The sequence below is a fragment of the Leptonychotes weddellii genome, chromosome 16 (assembly GCF_054177405.1).
Source record: "Leptonychotes weddellii isolate Sample4059 chromosome 16, ASM5417740v2, whole genome shotgun sequence".
Lineage (NCBI taxonomy): Eukaryota > Metazoa > Chordata > Mammalia > Carnivora > Phocidae > Leptonychotes > Leptonychotes weddellii.
Genome location: NC_138384.1, coordinates 4,537,508 through 4,552,226, shown reverse-complemented (window position 1 = coordinate 4,552,226; position 14,719 = coordinate 4,537,508). Strand labels below are relative to the sequence as shown.

Here is a 14,719-nt window from a genome sequence, read left to right as displayed (position 1 = left end):
TAGCACTGTTCATGCCCAGAAAGGGGAGAGTCAAAAAAAAAAAGGGGGGGGGTGGCACCTGGGTGGCTCAGTCAGTTGGGCTCGGGTCATGATCTCAGGGGTGTGAGGCTGAACCCCGTATCGGGCTCCACATTCAGTGCGGAGTCTGCTTGAGATGCTCCTTCTCCCTCTGCCCCTTCCCCCACTCATGGGCTCCCTCTCTCTCTCTCTCTCTCTCTCTAAAAAAAAAAAAAAAAAAATCACTAGTCATCTGAGTTACTGAAAAGAGAATAGCCCGAGGCTAAACACAGGGTCCAGGTGGGGTGGCCACTTTTGCATGCTGCCCAAGGCCAGGCTCACAGCACACACTCCCAGCAAACAGGGGCCGAAATCTCAGTGCCCCTGCTGGGGTGGTGTGTCACATTCCCACCCAGATCCAGGGCTGTGGCTGAGGACCAATAAAGCTGTAGGCTATGGAACCTGTCCCCATGGCCACATCCAGGGGTCATGTCCACGTTTAGACTGAGTGGATGGTTTTGGAGTGGTTGGGTTTTTTTTTTTCCTTTTGGTCTAAGAATTTATTTTGATTATTTGAATTTGGATTCTTAAATAAAAATGCTCTCAGCTGATCATTTCATTTTTTTCTCTTTTTTACTTTTTTCCACCTTCATTGATGTGTAGTTAACAGATAAAAATTGTATATAGTTAAGGTGCACACTGTGACGATGGGAAAATGGGTTTTTAAGTCATTTTTTCCGGATGTCGAATGTGATCTTGGCAAAGATAGTTTTATCGGTGTAATAAATCTGCAGGGAGGAGTTCTTAGTAGGCAGTCACCTTCACAAAAGTGGGTCCCCTTGAAATAGATTATCACAGCACTGAACCACAGGACTCCTTGGCCATGGAATGTTCTATCCGGCACCATCGGATGCCACAGCCACCAGCCACACGTGGTTGCTGGACATTTGAGGTGTGGTTAGCACAACTGAGGAGATGAATTTGAATTTTTAAGGAATTTAAGTTTAAACATGCCCATGGTTATAAACCAATACGCAATGCATGATTGGTGTGGTTTTCATCGCCAAAACCTGACCCTTTTATTTGGGAAAGTCTAACCCTCTCTCACGAAGGTCCTCCTTGTCTCCCCCAGATACGCACGCCCTGGTAAGCCTTCTTCAAAACCTGAACAAAGCCAACTACCACCTGCCCATCATGGTGACAGATTCAGGGAAACCACCCATGACGAACATCACTGACCTCAGGGTACAAGTGTGCTCCTGCAAGAACTCCAAAGTGGACTGCAACGCGGCGGGGGCCCTGCACTTCAGCGTGACCTCAGTCCTGCTCATGTCCCTCTTCAGTTTGGCTTGTAAGTAACCCAGCTCTGGCACATGCACGAGTGCGAACACCTAACTTCCCCCAAGCCCCTGTTTCCCATAGAGCTTTCCAAAAAATTCATTCCCGAGGAAGCGTTCATTCTTGGTTTATGTCTGTATAATAGTGTTTCGTGTAAAAGTGTTCCAACTACTGTTGGAAGGCGTCTTCACATCCCCCCGCCAGCCAGTCTGGGGAATTGTGCAAAGACATTCAGGGCAACCCACAGACCAGGTAACGAGAAAATGCCCTGCTGATGACACCAAATTTAGGCTAATAAGAACGTGCCACATTAGGGAACTGGTCTACCAGGGCCTTATTTCTCTCTGCATTGTGCAGAAGAATCTTTGGCAAGGTTAAAGTAGGTAGTCTGCCTTTTTAAGAACAGTCGTGAGAATTCACGGAGGGAGGCTGGGCTGTAGGAAAAGAGATAAATGCATAATTCATACTTTTTTTTCCCGCTGACTGGTAGTAATGGCTGTAATATAATGAAGCGTAATTTTAAACAAATGAATTGTTATGCTGAGTAATATAAAGTGAGCATAAAATGAATAGATATGTGTATCAGATATTTCCTATGCATGGAGTACTAGCCCAACGTTAACCTTAGCAATTACGCACATGTAGGTAATGCCATTCACATCTTCTTGGGCTTTGGTATTTATATTTTGAGAAGGTTATCAGTGTAAGTGTGAATTGGGAACTTGAGAAATTGCTGATTGGGGAAAAAAAGGAACAGAAGTTATGACTTCCCGGTGACAGTGGTAAGTGGGATCAACAGGAAGTCACACATTCCAACCTCAGACATTTACTGTGTATAAAGCTCTGTGCTGGGCCAGCATCCTGGGGCAGAGCTAAGGAGAACATCTTACAATGAGAAGTGTCTCTTTGGATGGATGAATGGGATGGAAGGACAAATGGGTGGATGGAAGGATGGATGGATGGATAGAAGGACGGATGGATGGACGGACAGAAGGATGGATGGGTGGATGGATGGATAGAATGGATAGATGGATGGATGGATGGTTGGATGGATGGACAGATAATGATGGATGGATAAATGGAAAGAAGAAAGGATGGATGAAAGAAAATATACTCTTCCCTTTCTTTTCTTCTCTTTTTCCTTCTTCTTTTTTTCTTTCTTTTTCCTTTCTTTTCAAAAAATAAACTATTACAGATAAAGGTGAAATCCCCTATATTTTTCTCCCCAGTTTCATTTCCTATTCTTTCTCCCCAGAGAAAATACTATAATGACTTAGAGTGTTCCAGATGGTATTTTTTTTATTTTTTAAACATTTTTATTTATTTATTTGAGAGAGATTGTGTGTACACACATGCGTAAGGAGGAAGGGCAGATGGAGAAGACTCTGCGCTGAGCAGGGAGCCTGACTCGGGGTTTTATCTTGGGCTACTGAGATCATGACCTGAGCCCAAAGCAGATGCTTAACCGACTGAGCCATCCAGGTGCCCCCAGATGTTATTTTATATGTTTACACACACACACGCACGCACACACACACACACACGCACACACACCACTTATAGTTCTATTTTGTGCAGCTTATAAAACTTTATGTAATTCATGTTATCCTGAGCATGATGTTCTGTAACTTGCTTTTCTTCCTCCCCACACTGCATTTCCAAGGTACTTCTATGTTCTTCTAATTTGGGGGTTGGCAAACTTTTACCAGAAAGGGCTGGGCAGCAAATATTTTGGGCTCTGTGGACCACATCAGCTTTGTCACATATTCCTTTTTATTGCTCTTTTGTTGTTGTTTCTCTCTTTTGTTTTTCCCCACTCTTTAAACATGGGAAACCATTCTGAGCTCAAGAGCCGCACAAACACACTCTAGCCCAACAGCTGTAGGTTACCCCTGCCCCAGTCCTTTCATTTTAACTGATACAGAGAATCTGTCATATGAACACTGTGCAGTGTATTCCCCAGTCAACAGACACATCAGGATTATTTACAATGTCCTTCTCTGATCAATTCTATTGCAGTAAACATCTGGAATCTGTTTTCCACCAGCTTCTCAAGTCAGTGCTGGACAGACAGCAAGCCCAGCACTAGGTGTGGTTTCTAGGAGTCACTGGAACTCACACAGAACAGAGCCTGGGTAAACTAGAGGGCTGTACTTCTTGTGTGACTGTAAAGAAAAAAGTGTGTTGTGCATGTGTCCGTGTGTGTGTGTGCACACGGGCACACAAACGTGTGTGTACACAGAGAAAGAGATGGTAATTGAGTGGCCACTCACAGATCAGCCTCCATAAACCCAGTTATCACAACATCAAAGCCTGACTCTCAATGACACTTTCTACTCTGGACTGCCAGTGAGTTTTTAAAATGGAGACTTCCTGAACATGGTGGACGAGGAAGTATTTAGTTTGCCGAAGAAATGTAAGAAGAAAAAGGAGCGGAAGTCATCACCAGAAGAAGATGTAGCATAAATACAATACACTGAAGAATTTCTTATCACACGTGAGTCCGAGGTGGCTCAGATGGACACATCTCAGTGGCCCCTGTTGCTCAAGGACTTTAATAAGCTAAATGTGAGGACAACACACTATACACCTCTTCCTTGTGGTTCAAATCCTCTGAAGTGGGAGACTGGGGACTACATTAGGACAGCTTTCATTCATCTTGACAAGCACGTCCAGCCCCTCTGCCCATGAGGTGGTAGCCTGGATCCAGTGGATACTTTGGGTGTAGAAGACAGGATGCAGTGGTGTTCTGGATCCCAATGGGAGTGGCTTGTTGAATCGTGTGCATAGAACAAGCCACTCACTTGTTGAAATCCCAACAGAGTTTATGCAAAGAGTATGTGGGAATTGTCTGGCTACACAGTGCTCTTGAAGGGAGCACTCTACTTTGTGGTGCCCTAGGAACCCTGACAGGTGACTTATTCTAGGGACCCCCACTTATTGCTGCAGGAAAGAGGCAACTCTGAGTGCGGACCATATACAAGAGCAAGATAGTCGAGTATGATCCTGAAAGAAGACTAGGAATCTGGAGTTGTGAGGCCGGAACCTATATTCAGATGCTGTGTGTGCACCTTACTTCATTATTGGGAGTGGGTGGTCAGATGCAGGAACTTCGGAGGGTTCATTCTGGGGTAATGAGTGGAAAGGACCATCTGGTGGCAATGCCCGATGTGCTCGATGCCCAGCGATTGCATGACAGCCACAGGGATGAGGCATATCTGCGGCAAGCTGTTCACCCTTGGAAAAGCTGCTGCCTTCTCATCAGTGGCTGGTGATGAAAGACACTGCAGTGACCACAATCTGCTATGGGGCAAAGATCATGCTTCTAGGGGTTCTTCGGTTTGAGGATGGCATCAAAGTCACTCAGGAGTTGGTGGTCATCACCACCAAAGGGGAAGCAGTCTGCGTGGCTGTTGTATTAATGACCACAGCAGTGATCTCTACCTGGGACCAGGGTATGGTAGCCAAGATCAAGAGAGGAATCATGGAGAGACACACTTACCCTCGGAAGTGGGGTTTAGGTCCAAGGGAAGTCAGAAGACGCTGATGATCAAGCAGGGCCTTCTAGGTCAGCATGGCAAGGCCACAGACAGCACGCCTGCCACCAGGATGCAGGAATATGTGGACCACAGTGACCACAAAGAGAGGGGCACCTCGTGGCTCAGTCGGCTGAATATCTGACTCTCAAATTTGGCTCAGATCATGATCTCTGGGGTTGTGAGACTGAGCCCCGCGTTGGGCTCTGCACTCAGCAGGGAGTCTGCTTCTCTCTCTCTCTCCCCCACCTCTCTCTCTCCCCTGGCTCACACATGCACTCTCTCTCTCTCTCAAATAAATAAAAGAGAGAGAGAGAGGTGGTGGCCAAAGTGGTAAAAGCCCTGAAGCGGCAGTGAGAGAGTGAAGAAGGAAAAGAGGAAGAAGAAGGATAAGAAGGCCAAAGCTGCTCTAGAGAGTTGGGCGATCCAGGGGATGGAGATGGTGATACCACCAAAAAGAAGAAGAAGAAAATAAAAGTGGGAGTGGCTTCTGGGTCATGGACATCACTTTAAGCACTGTGCCCAGTTGGGAGGAGAAATTAAAGCCTTCCTGAGAAAACAGAATTCCTTTTGTTCTTGAGAGAACCAGGAAGGGTGGAAAGATCCGGCACATCGTAGCTGCTACCTGAGAACTACCTGATGTTCCCTGCTGTGGTCCTCCCATCCCGTCCTGTTTGAAGGATAAGGGTGAAGGAGGCAGGTTCGATGGGATGCCCTTCTCTGCTTGGGAGAGTTAGGAAACCTCTCCTTCAGACCCAGAACAGCCCAGGAACCATCTGCGGCCATTTCCCGGTGGTTTTTTTTTTTTTTTTTTAAGATTTTATTTATTTATTTGAGAGAGAGAATGAGAGACAGAGAGCATGAGAGGGAGGAGGGTCAGAGGGAGAAGCAGACCCCCTGCCGAGCAGGGAGCCCGATGCGGGACTCGATCCCAGGACTCCAGGATCATGACCTGAGCCGAAGGCAGTCGCTTAACCAACTGAGCCACCCAGGCGCCCCACCCCGGTGGTTATTTTAACAGCATAATTCTCTCCTGGATGGCACCGACCCATTTAAAAAGTTTCTAAACATCACTCAGTGAAATGGTGGGGGGCAACTAAAAGAATAGAACTGAACCACATTGTTCACTGGGGGGATAAATCTTTTCTCCCTGTCCTATGAGGACAGTAGTCTGTTCTGACGTCAGAGCTACCTGTCACCCCATATTTCCCTTGTGGATTATTTCCAGCCCTTCCCTGGCTTGGTGGACTCTGTGTCCGAATTTGGAGGCTGTGCGTGGACTCTGTGTCCGAATTTGGAGCCTCAGCTCCACGCACCTGAATCCCTCTGCCTACATGTGTTTGTGAAAGAAGCTAAAAAATCTGCTCTGTAGTCTCCTCTTTTAACCCTCCTTTCCTTTCAAAGGATGCAATCACTCCTCCCCAGTGCTGGGAGAAGGGTGTAATTTTTACCTATTTTAATAGGATGGAGACTTCCTACCTCTGCTTGTTGAAATACAGATTTCTGGGCCCATCCGACCCGTGGAACCCACATCCCAGGTGACACTGGCCTCCAGCACACGGACCCAGTGTCTGTGCATATTTATACAATATTTTTTATAATAATACGCATGTCTGCCACTAGCAATCCATAGATTAAATATTAGTAAGACTTAACCTAATTGTGTAGATTAAGGGGAATATAAATAATGGAGCAGCCTTTTCCTCTCCTCAACCAGGGTTTTTCCTGTGCCCCCTACTTTGGAGACCCGTGGCCTACAGAGGTCAGTAGTGAGCAGATTCCCAAAGATTGCCCACTTCTCTCTCTCACCTGATCACCAGGATCACAACTAATCCAGGGCAGAATCGCCTGGTAACTCCTAAAGAACTTACGTTCATTTTATACTCAAAATAGTATCATCGAGAAAAGACAGATGTGTGCATACTATGGTTGAGATGTCAAATGTGCTTCTTGTTCTCACAAAAGGAGCCATCCCTTGCTAGGAACACAGAGCTGTCCCCCTGTAGGTAAGTAAGGCCACCTGTAGGTAACGTCAAAACCATGTGTGCGAACCCCTTCTTTGAAGCCTTGCTCGTAAAACTACAGCAATCGCACCATACAACTTGGGGGGGTGCGTTTTCTCCTCCCTTCAAATAACACTGAGATCCAGGTAGACTAGCATGAACCAAATACCCTAATGTCCCATGGCTTTTTTTATTTTCTTCATTGGCCAGGAGATTTTATCCCACTTTATAGGTGAGAAAACTGATGCTCAGAGAGGTCCCAAGCTGGGCAAGCGGTGAGGCCGCATTCACCCTTAGACTGCCTCCTCGTGGGAGAAAGTGGTAAAAACATTTCAGCTGGTTATGACAGCCTGGAACTGAGGGGTCTGCATCTCCTTCTCTGACAGCTAAAACTAAAGGGAATAAAACTAATGACATTGGACGTAATAAAAAATGTAAATGGAATTAATTTTACTGCCAGTTTTGTTGTTGAAGGTATGTGTTGCTGACACTAAAGAGCTGTGCCGTGCTGGCCCTAAGACCCTCTCAGTGAAGGGCTGGTATCTCTCTTTTTTTTTTTTTTTTTTATTTATTTTTATTTGAGTGAGAGAGAATGAGAGACAGAGAGCACGGGAGGGAAGAGGGCAGAGGGAGAAGCAGACCCCCTGCCGAGCAGGGAGCCCGATGCGGGACTCGATCCCGGGACTCCAGGATCATGACCTGAGCCGAAGGCAGTCGCTTAACCAACTGAGCCACCCAGGTGCCCCTGGGCTGGTATCTCTCTTAGGCTGTGTCGGGGCTGGGGGTTTGTAGGGCTCTGTGTGGTGTGACTCAGGCAGCTCCAGGAAAGAATATCATCCTGAAACCTTTTTGAACATTGTTTTAGGCTTAATTAATCAGCAATATCAAGAACATAAAAAGACGTGTCAGGTGAACCATATTAACAAGTACCAAAATTAAATGTCTCTACATTGGCGAGGAGGGAGAATTGAATTGTAACCTCAATCACAATGAAAAAGTTTAAAGACGTGACCAAGATGAGCAAAACAGCCGCTGAAAATACTTTTAATTCTAATGCTTTTTGTGAAGGTATTATTTGGACATAGAATTCACCCATTTCTAAGGGTACCGTTGGATGCGTTTTGGTAAATGTACACAATTGTGTAGCCACACCAAATACCAATGTACAGTTTCCTTGTGTGCCTTCGCTATTGATCCCCTCCCCTGAATCCAGACCCTCATTGGTCTGCCTTGTCTGATCACTTGCTTGCCTTTCTAGAATTTTCTATACATGGAATCATACCGTCCATGTCGTTGAGTGTATCAATATTTTGTTCCTTTTTATTGTGAAATGTGTTCTGGGCAGGGACAGGGCCTGGGAAGCACCCAACCCGGGTGGAGCAGGCTGCCCTCTGCCTGCAGATGGCGCTGAGTTGTGCTTTACACAGGAGCTATGGCCCCTTGAAGGAGTGCAACTGCATGGATAATGACAGTTGACCTCCTAGGGCTTCTAAGTGCCACACACACGCAAAGCTAAGAGCTTTATGTAAATTATATAGACTATCTCATGTAATCAAGTCAATAGCCCTCAGAGGTAGGATCTCTTATGTTACAGTCTGAACTGACTTAAACAGGGACTGGAGACTTTTTTAATTTAGTGGGTTTTATTCAGTCAATTTTTTTTCCTCAGTGACCAAAATTATTATTTTAAGTTATTAACACCACACTGGAAAATGTTTTTTAGCAGCTTTATTGAGCTATAATTTACATAACATAAAATTTACCTGCTCTCAGTAATTTATCTACTATACTGATTCTGGTAAATGTATAGCATTCTATAACACCAGAATCTAGTTTTAAGACATTTCCATTACTGTATAAAGTTACCTTGTGCCCCTTTACAATCAGACCTTGCCCCTATCCCAGCCCTGGGCAATTTCTGATCTTTCTGTCTATAGTTATTCCTTGCCTGGACATTTGATTTGAATGGCATCATAAAATATGTAGTCCTTTTCATCGGATGTCTATCACTTAGCATAATGCTTTCGAGGTTCATTCATGTTGAGGCATGTATCAGTAGATTTTTGTTTTTACTTTTTTATATATACAGTTTTTTAAAAGATTTTATTTATTTATTTGACAGAGAGAGACACAGTGAGAGAGAGAACACAAGCAGGGGGAGTGGGTGAAGGAGAAGCAGGCTTCCCGCCAAACAGGGAGCCCAATGAGGGGCTCGATCCCAGGATCATGACCTGAGCCAAAGGCAGACGCTTAACGACTGAGCCACCCAGGCACCCCTATCAGTAGTTTTTTTTATTATTGAGTAGTATTTCACTGTATGGATATACCACATTTTAAAAAATGTACTCACCGGTTGATGGATATTTGAGTTGTTTTCCAGTTTGGGGATTGTATGAATAATGCTGCCATGAACATCCATGTGCATGGCCTTGTGGGGCACTGCCCATGCTTTTGAGAGGAAATGTTTTGACATCAGCTATTATGAATTTAGGAAAGGTCCCAGTTCCATGGCAGTGATGTAGAACCTAAGGTATGCTTGGGGAACCAGGGAGAGGAGCCTGACAGGTTCTGCCAAGCATCTGCTCTCTGTTTATATCTGCTTCAGCTTTCTATTAGAAAACCATGTCCTGATCAGGAACATTGGGCTGGGGGTCAGAGAAGAGATGAGGGGAGATGTGTGGGTCTTGATGTAACGTGGTTACCTCCTAGGGAGGATGTGGGTTCTCAAGGTTGGGGGAGGCAGTGCGGTCATGAAACCAAAGCCCGAATTGTGAGTAGCCCTTCAGAGGCTGTCATGACTCAAAGAGAACTGTGGCCAAGTAGCCTTGAGGGTATGGATCAATGCTGGGAGAGGAGAGGTCTGAGATGAAGATTCACTTTTTGGCACTTCCCCGAATCACTTTTTGGGTGACATATTTAGAAATGCTGGTATAATTTACAGATGGGCAGAGGTTACATTCCTATCAGTGCACATTTGCAGAAATTCCTTAAAGATTTAGACATGTCTCCAAAGGCAAGAGAAACAAAAGCAAAAATGAACTATTGGGACTTCATCAAGATAAAAAGCTTTTGCACAGCAAGGAAACAGCCAGCAAAACTAAAAGGCAACCTATAGAATGGGAGAAGATATATGCAAATGTCTTATCAGATAAAGGGCTAGCATCCAAAATTATAAAGAACTTATCAAACTCAACAGCCAAAAAGCAAAAAATCCAGTCAAGAAATGGGCAGAAGACATGAACAGACATTTCTCCAAAGAAGACATCCAGATGGCCAACGGACACATGAAAAGATGCTCAACATCACTCATCACTGGGAATACAAATCAAAACCACAATGAAATACCCCTCACACCAGTCAGAATGGCTAAAATTAACAACTCAGAAAACAACAGATGTTGGCGAGGATGTGGAGAAAGGAGAGCCCTCTTACAGTGTTGGTGGGAATGCAAACTGGTGCAGCCACTCTGGAAAACAGTATGGAGGTTCCTCAAAAAGTTACAAATACGACCCAGCAATTGCACAATTAAGTATTTACCCAAATGGTACAAACATAGTGATCCAAAGGGACACCTGCACCCCAATGTTTATAGCAGTAATGTCCACAATAGTCAAATTATGGAAAGAGCCCAAATGTCCATTGACAGATAAATGGATAAAGAAGATGTGGTATATATAGACAATGGAATACTACTCATCCATCAAAAAGAATGAAATCCTGCCATTTGCAACGACATGGATGGAAGTGGAAGGTAAGGAACTAAAGGATGGCACTAAGCAAAATAAGTCAGTCAGATAAAGAGAAGTATTACATGATTTCATTCATATGTGGAATTTAAGAAACAAAACAGATGGAGGATATTTTTAAATAAAATTCATGATGCCACTGAATATATTCAAGTCTTTCTTCAGATATGGGTGAATGTGGCAGGACACCAGCAATGCAGCCCAAGTAACCAGAGTTTACGATAATGGTGGCCAGGACAGTGAAAAAGTCAGCTGGAAAAAAGAAATTAAATGCGTCCTGGAGACTCCTAACTGCAAAGGAATCACCTTTAGCCTTAACCGGTATCATGTTGCTTACACTTGAGTCACATTAAAAAGACTTTTTATCTGATTTAGAGAAGCTGCTTTAAATTTTCCAAGCAGATAAGTGAGAGGATTAACCTCTAAAAGCCAAAGGCGTACAGAGTAGGTGGGTGAGTTTGTCACACTGATCCGCCCCTCAGCAGGTTTTAAAAGAAAAGGCCCAAGCTTTACAAAGTTAATCCATTATATTCTAGCCATCGGTTCATTCCAGAATGAACTACACTTACATAGTAGGTTGGCCTTTATACATGTTTATTTCTTTGATTATAACACAAGTTTTTGTGGTACCATTTCCCTGTATAAAGCCAAGATATAATCATCATTAAGCAAAAGCATCAGAGAACCGAGCTATTCCTGCTCGCGCTATTATCCGGCAGAGGGGAGACCCCGGGCTGGTGTACATCTTAGAAAATAAACACAGTTTGGGTGACCTCAGTAATCTTGGACAAGACAGTCCAGGCCATCCAGGTGGAGGAAGGGGTCGTGAGACAAATACAGGCGGCTTCCGGAAGCTGGAAGAGGCACGGAAGTGGCTTCCCCACTGGAGCCCCCAAAAGGAACACAGCTCTGTCAGCACCTCGATTCTAGCCCCCATAGGGCTCATTTTTGGACTTCCAGCCTCCAGAATGCTAAGAGAATACATTTTGTTATTTCAAGCCACTCAGCTTGAGGCCACTTGTTACAGCAGCCGGAGGAAACTCATACGCCCTGTCTGAAGAACGACCAGTAGCTCTCCTGCTCTTCCCTGTGACCAAAAAATAGTATCTGGGATGACAATCAGTCTCTCAGCTACCAAGTCAACCTGTCCCTAAAATGGACGAGTTCTGGGCTACTGTGCAAGGGATAGAGTTCAGGGTCACAGAGGCAGTCGACCCTGTGGGTCTGAGATGAGGTGTTTGGCATGAGCGTTTTCAGACCAATCCAGCTGTTTAAGACATAAACCGGCAGAACTATTCACGCTCTCTTCAAATGTTATGCCAAAGGAAAAAAAAAATTTCCCCCAGGTAGTGCCGTGTTTATAAATGTGTTTATTACACCACGTCAGCCATTTATCTAGTGCTTAGCTAAAACGCTTTGAATCAAGTTGTGCTATTCCTTGACTTAACTCTGAATCTTTCCCATTCAGGTCTGTGAGAACTCCTGATATTTGAAGCTTGACTACCAAGTTTCCATAGCAACAGGAAAAAGGAAAAAAAAAAAAAAATCCAAATCTGAAGATTGCAGTTTACAGCTCTCAAACTTCACACCTAGGCCTCAATTGTTTCAGATTTTTGTTTTCTTTGCGACTTCACTGGGTCTGTACTTCACCATTTCTCCTTTAATTAATGGAATCTGCTGAATTTCCCTGAATGTTTAAAGATCACAGCATCTAACTTGACCTTCTGGGAGCAGAGACAGTGACTACATTTTCTGATGCGTTGCCATGTCGCTAGTCAGCACTCCACACATGCAGCTTTGTCTGTGGGTTCGTATTTGTATATGTGTGAGTATCTGTATGTGTATATACACAGTATTTATAGAGAGAAACGCTACAGAAGGAGCTTAGTTTTGATATGTCATTCTTCCTTGAGAGGTTACACAAGGAAAGGACAGAAGCTACGCAGCTGTCCCCTCCAGGGCCTCGGCATCGAGCGAGGCACTGTACAGACCACAGAGCTGACGCGTCTCCAGCGCCCCGGGCGGTCTCTGTGCCGCCTCCACCTGCCAGGCAGGTCTGCAGAGAGGGAGAGCAGAGACACCAGTCCTTTCTCTTTAGTAAAGGACTGCAACCGATTTTCACTGCCACCCCATGCCATGATCCCGAGCAAAAGTGGTGAGGAGCAGAGCAGCAAATTTTACCATCAAATGCCAAGAAAAGGGCTGAAATATTCTTTCGGGGGCATCCCTCCGCCCTTGTAGGTGTCCTGAATCCAGTCCCAGCGGTTCTTACGAGGACGCAGATCATGGCAGAGAATCTGTCTCTCCTCGGTATCTGGACCTTTGCAGACGTCATCGTGGAGGCCCTCCCTGCGTGGGAGGAGGCCGACAGGCCCCACGTGTGTACACATACATACCCACACGTACAGACATCCCTTCATGCACACACACGTTTGTTTCATATATACAGGCATAAAATAGAGTAAATACAGGTAGTTTTAAAAGTACCCTTTTGTGTGACTCGACTACCGTTGTTTGCAAACCTGAAAATAAAAGGTGTTCATTATGTATGAAAAGTAACTGATTTTTATTCTGTGAGCATGTCAAAGAGGAAAGTTCGTGCTTGTACTAAGATTATCTTCTTGTTGATAAACTGTAAAGAACCATCCAAGCTCACACCAAATTTTTCTATCAGATAAAACTAGTGACAGCCTGTGGCTTTTTATTAGAGCTGGCCACGAACTAGGGTAAGGTAAGTGTCCTAGCATATTTCAGTGCAGTTGCTTACTAAAGGTTTTAATCACACGCACATGCGCGCACCCACGCTTTCTTATGCAATCTCTGTTTGCACCTGTGATTTCAGTTCGCCTTCTGTAGGGAGTAGGAGTCATATGTTGTCTTTTATTGTAGTGAAATTATGCAGATAGAGTTCCATATATTGTATTTGTTTCAATAGTAAGTCTTTTTGGAGCATATAGAATGCAGATTTTTTTTTCCATTAAAATAAATGGGTATTGGTGGTTAAAACGGCTGGACAGTAGCTCTTCTCTGATTTCTATGTTGTGTCTCACGTTGCCGATGCGAGGTCTTGCCTTAGTGCAAGTTCACAGTTTGGACTCGTCATCTGGGGTCCCCCATACATCTCCTGTTAGTTGAGGGAGTCTGTAAAGCCAGAGGCCCCCACTCACAGCTGGGACCGTGCACCCGTTTTGTCCGTCATAATGAACAATTTGAGCATTTTGCAATCAGCTGCAAAGACAGTGGCTATACTCACAGAGGAGCAAGATCATCCTCAGGTTGATGACCGCATGGCACACGGTCACAACCATCTGTCTGCAGTCCCAGAACATGGGTCTATCTCTCTTGAACAAGTCCAGTCGCTCAGTCAGGAGATGTTGCATCCTGACCACGACAGACTGGTTCTCCACCCATGCACGGAGCGAGCAGGCCCAGAGGCGTGGGGGTGGGGGGTGGGGGGTCCAAGCCTGCACACTCACATTCTACACGATTCCCTCTTCCGGCTTTATAGGCTCAGACAAACTCAGTAGCCTGGCCCATAGGCTAGCTAACAGTCGGAAAGCTCAGCCTCCTTCGTGAACCTGGGCCATCCCTAGGGAGAAACCCAGGGGTCAAGTAGGCAATTCACTCAGGTCAACAAGTGCAATACTCCATGTCCCTCAAGCCAGAAGGCCCTCCTGCACTTTGCAAATCAAGCCACCAGCCTAACTTAGCTTAGAACACAGAAAAGTAGGAATAAAGTGCAGACTTCATTAAGTAACATATGCCTTAATTTCCCCCTACTTAAGTATGCTCCCTGTCTCCAGAGTTCTCATCAGGACAGACATGCTGCTATTGTGTAGTTCTTTCTAATCCTTTCAAAAAAGTGACCAATTCTTTGAAGCCGAAGCGGTGGCATTTCCTGAATGGCAGAATGTTTTCTAACTTGCTCAAACACATTTACATTGTTTATTGAAAGCAAAAGGAGAATCAAAGCATTATTTCATTATTACTGATGCATTTTATTTTAGTCCAAGTTATTGAAAATAAAAAAGTAATAAGAGCCAGAAGTTGCTTTTCTGGATTGCTGAGCACAAAACTGAGGATTTTATTTCCACTGAGT

General features: G+C 44.7%; 1 protein-coding gene and 1 pseudogene across 3 annotated transcripts in view; both read left to right on the top strand.

Moving 5' to 3' along the window:
• Window positions 1–14,719, top strand: part of CDH13 (cadherin 13) — a 1,287,326-nt gene that overhangs the window by 1,258,523 nt on the left and 14,084 nt on the right. For 2 of the 3 annotated variants that reach the window (XM_081807354.1, XM_081807356.1), the window contains one exon: window positions 1,130–1,348. In XM_081807354.1, the coding sequence (XP_081663480.1) occupies window positions 1,130–1,348 (219 nt within the window). Of the gene's footprint in view, window positions 1–1,129; window positions 1,349–12,088; window positions 13,627–14,719 lie in introns of those variants that run through there. The other variant, XM_081807355.1, reaches the window with a different exon arrangement.
• Window positions 1,357–5,827, top strand: LOC145717634 (H/ACA ribonucleoprotein complex subunit DKC1 pseudogene; annotated as a pseudogene).